Source organism: Poecilia latipinna, unplaced genomic scaffold (assembly GCF_001443285.1).
Source record: "Poecilia latipinna isolate Pla-1442-1.1 unplaced genomic scaffold, P_latipinna-1.0 Scaffold843, whole genome shotgun sequence".
NCBI lineage: Eukaryota > Metazoa > Chordata > Actinopteri > Cyprinodontiformes > Poeciliidae > Poecilia > Poecilia latipinna.
In genome coordinates this window covers 279,006-280,251 of record NW_015113459.1, presented here as the reverse complement: position 1 = coordinate 280,251, position 1,246 = coordinate 279,006, and the positions used below count along the sequence as shown (strand labels likewise).

General features: G+C 33.0%; 2 protein-coding genes across 2 annotated transcripts in view; one reads left to right on the top strand and one right to left on the bottom strand.

Annotated features, from left to right (window-relative positions):
- cimip2b (ciliary microtubule inner protein 2B) overlaps positions 1–311 on the bottom strand; it is an 8,643-nt gene extending 8,332 nt beyond the window's left edge. The window contains exon 1 of the mRNA XM_015047802.1: positions 188–311. Coding sequence (XP_014903288.1) covers positions 188–249 — 62 coding nt within the window. The 5' untranslated portion in view covers positions 250–311. The remainder of the gene's footprint in view (positions 1–187) is intronic.
- The window catches only part of LOC106956769 (uncharacterized), a 9,703-nt gene continuing 8,729 nt past the window's right edge, over positions 273–1,246 (top strand). Inside the window, exon 1 of the mRNA XM_015047801.1 lies at positions 273–361. The gene's annotated coding sequence lies outside the window, so the exon portion shown is untranslated. The remainder of the gene's footprint in view (positions 362–1,246) is intronic.

Below are 1,246 nucleotides of genomic sequence, written 5' to 3'. Positions count from 1 at the left end.
AAAAAAAAAAAAAAAAAACCAAAAAAAAAAAAAAAAAAAAAAAAAAAAGGTATCCGGATAAACCTTTCATTTCAAATTAACTGCCTTCAGTCCGATTACTGCGCGTTGTTTTGATGAAGTTTTGATAGTGGAGCGCCAAATCATATTCTTACAGTCGGATTTTATTTGTAAGGGGACATTTACTCACCCCGGGATGTAGCAGGGACCCGGTGAAAGCAAAGATTTGACTTCACGGGCATATTCAGACATGTTGGAGCAACAGGTGTTTGGATCCCAGCCTTTCTACGCCGTTTACTGGTTGCTACAGAGGAATTTAAACCCAAACACACGGATGGAGCTGTGGGTGACAGAACCAACTGACGTGAGCTACAAGAACGGAACAAAACAAATTTAAATGAAGCAAATAGGGATTATTTAGTATTTCGGGAACGCGACAAACCCTCAGTCGAAGTCATTTTAATGCACATTTTATCGAGTTCCACTAAAATTAAGGTTGTTAGTTTCTTATTCTTCGGGATGTATTCAGATGTATTAGCAAATAGTTCTAGAACAAGGCCTCCTTTCAGTTGTCAAATTATACAATTTTATATTTTTTATGAAGACTTTAAACGGACAACATCACAAACAGGAAACCAGTTTGGAAAGAAATGTCTGAAAATTGCTCAACTACGACCCCTGGTGGATTTTGGCTTAAAACAGCAAATAAGAAAAAATTCCATCTGCCTCAAGAATTGAGAATCATATTAGTATTTTTATATGCATAACTTTTAGTGATATAGTTAAAAATAAAAAAAGTAAAAATTAAAACTTTTTGTTTTTGAGCAAATTCCCAGTTGTTGGTGTTTGAATGGATGAATATGCACTGAATAGTGTTTTAGACCAAATAAAAATGTTATAATTGCCATCTTGACTGCTTCTCAGATTGTAATTCTTCTTGTCCAGCATGTCGGTTTTGGAAAAAAAGCCATGCCTTTGTATGTTTACAGTTGTTCTTATTGTTTTATGAACCATTCCTTCTTTGCTCTTCTCTACAACCTTATCCCTGCTTGCTTTGTTCTTTAAACCAAGTATTTACAATAATACTGTCAAACCTCAAATACCTTCATAAAACTGTTAGATTTTTTATTGAACTTAAATAAAACACAAAAGGAGTATATATATATATATATATATATATATATATATATATATATATATATATATATCTCTCTTCACGGTAATCTTTTTTGAAGGGGGGGTCACAAAA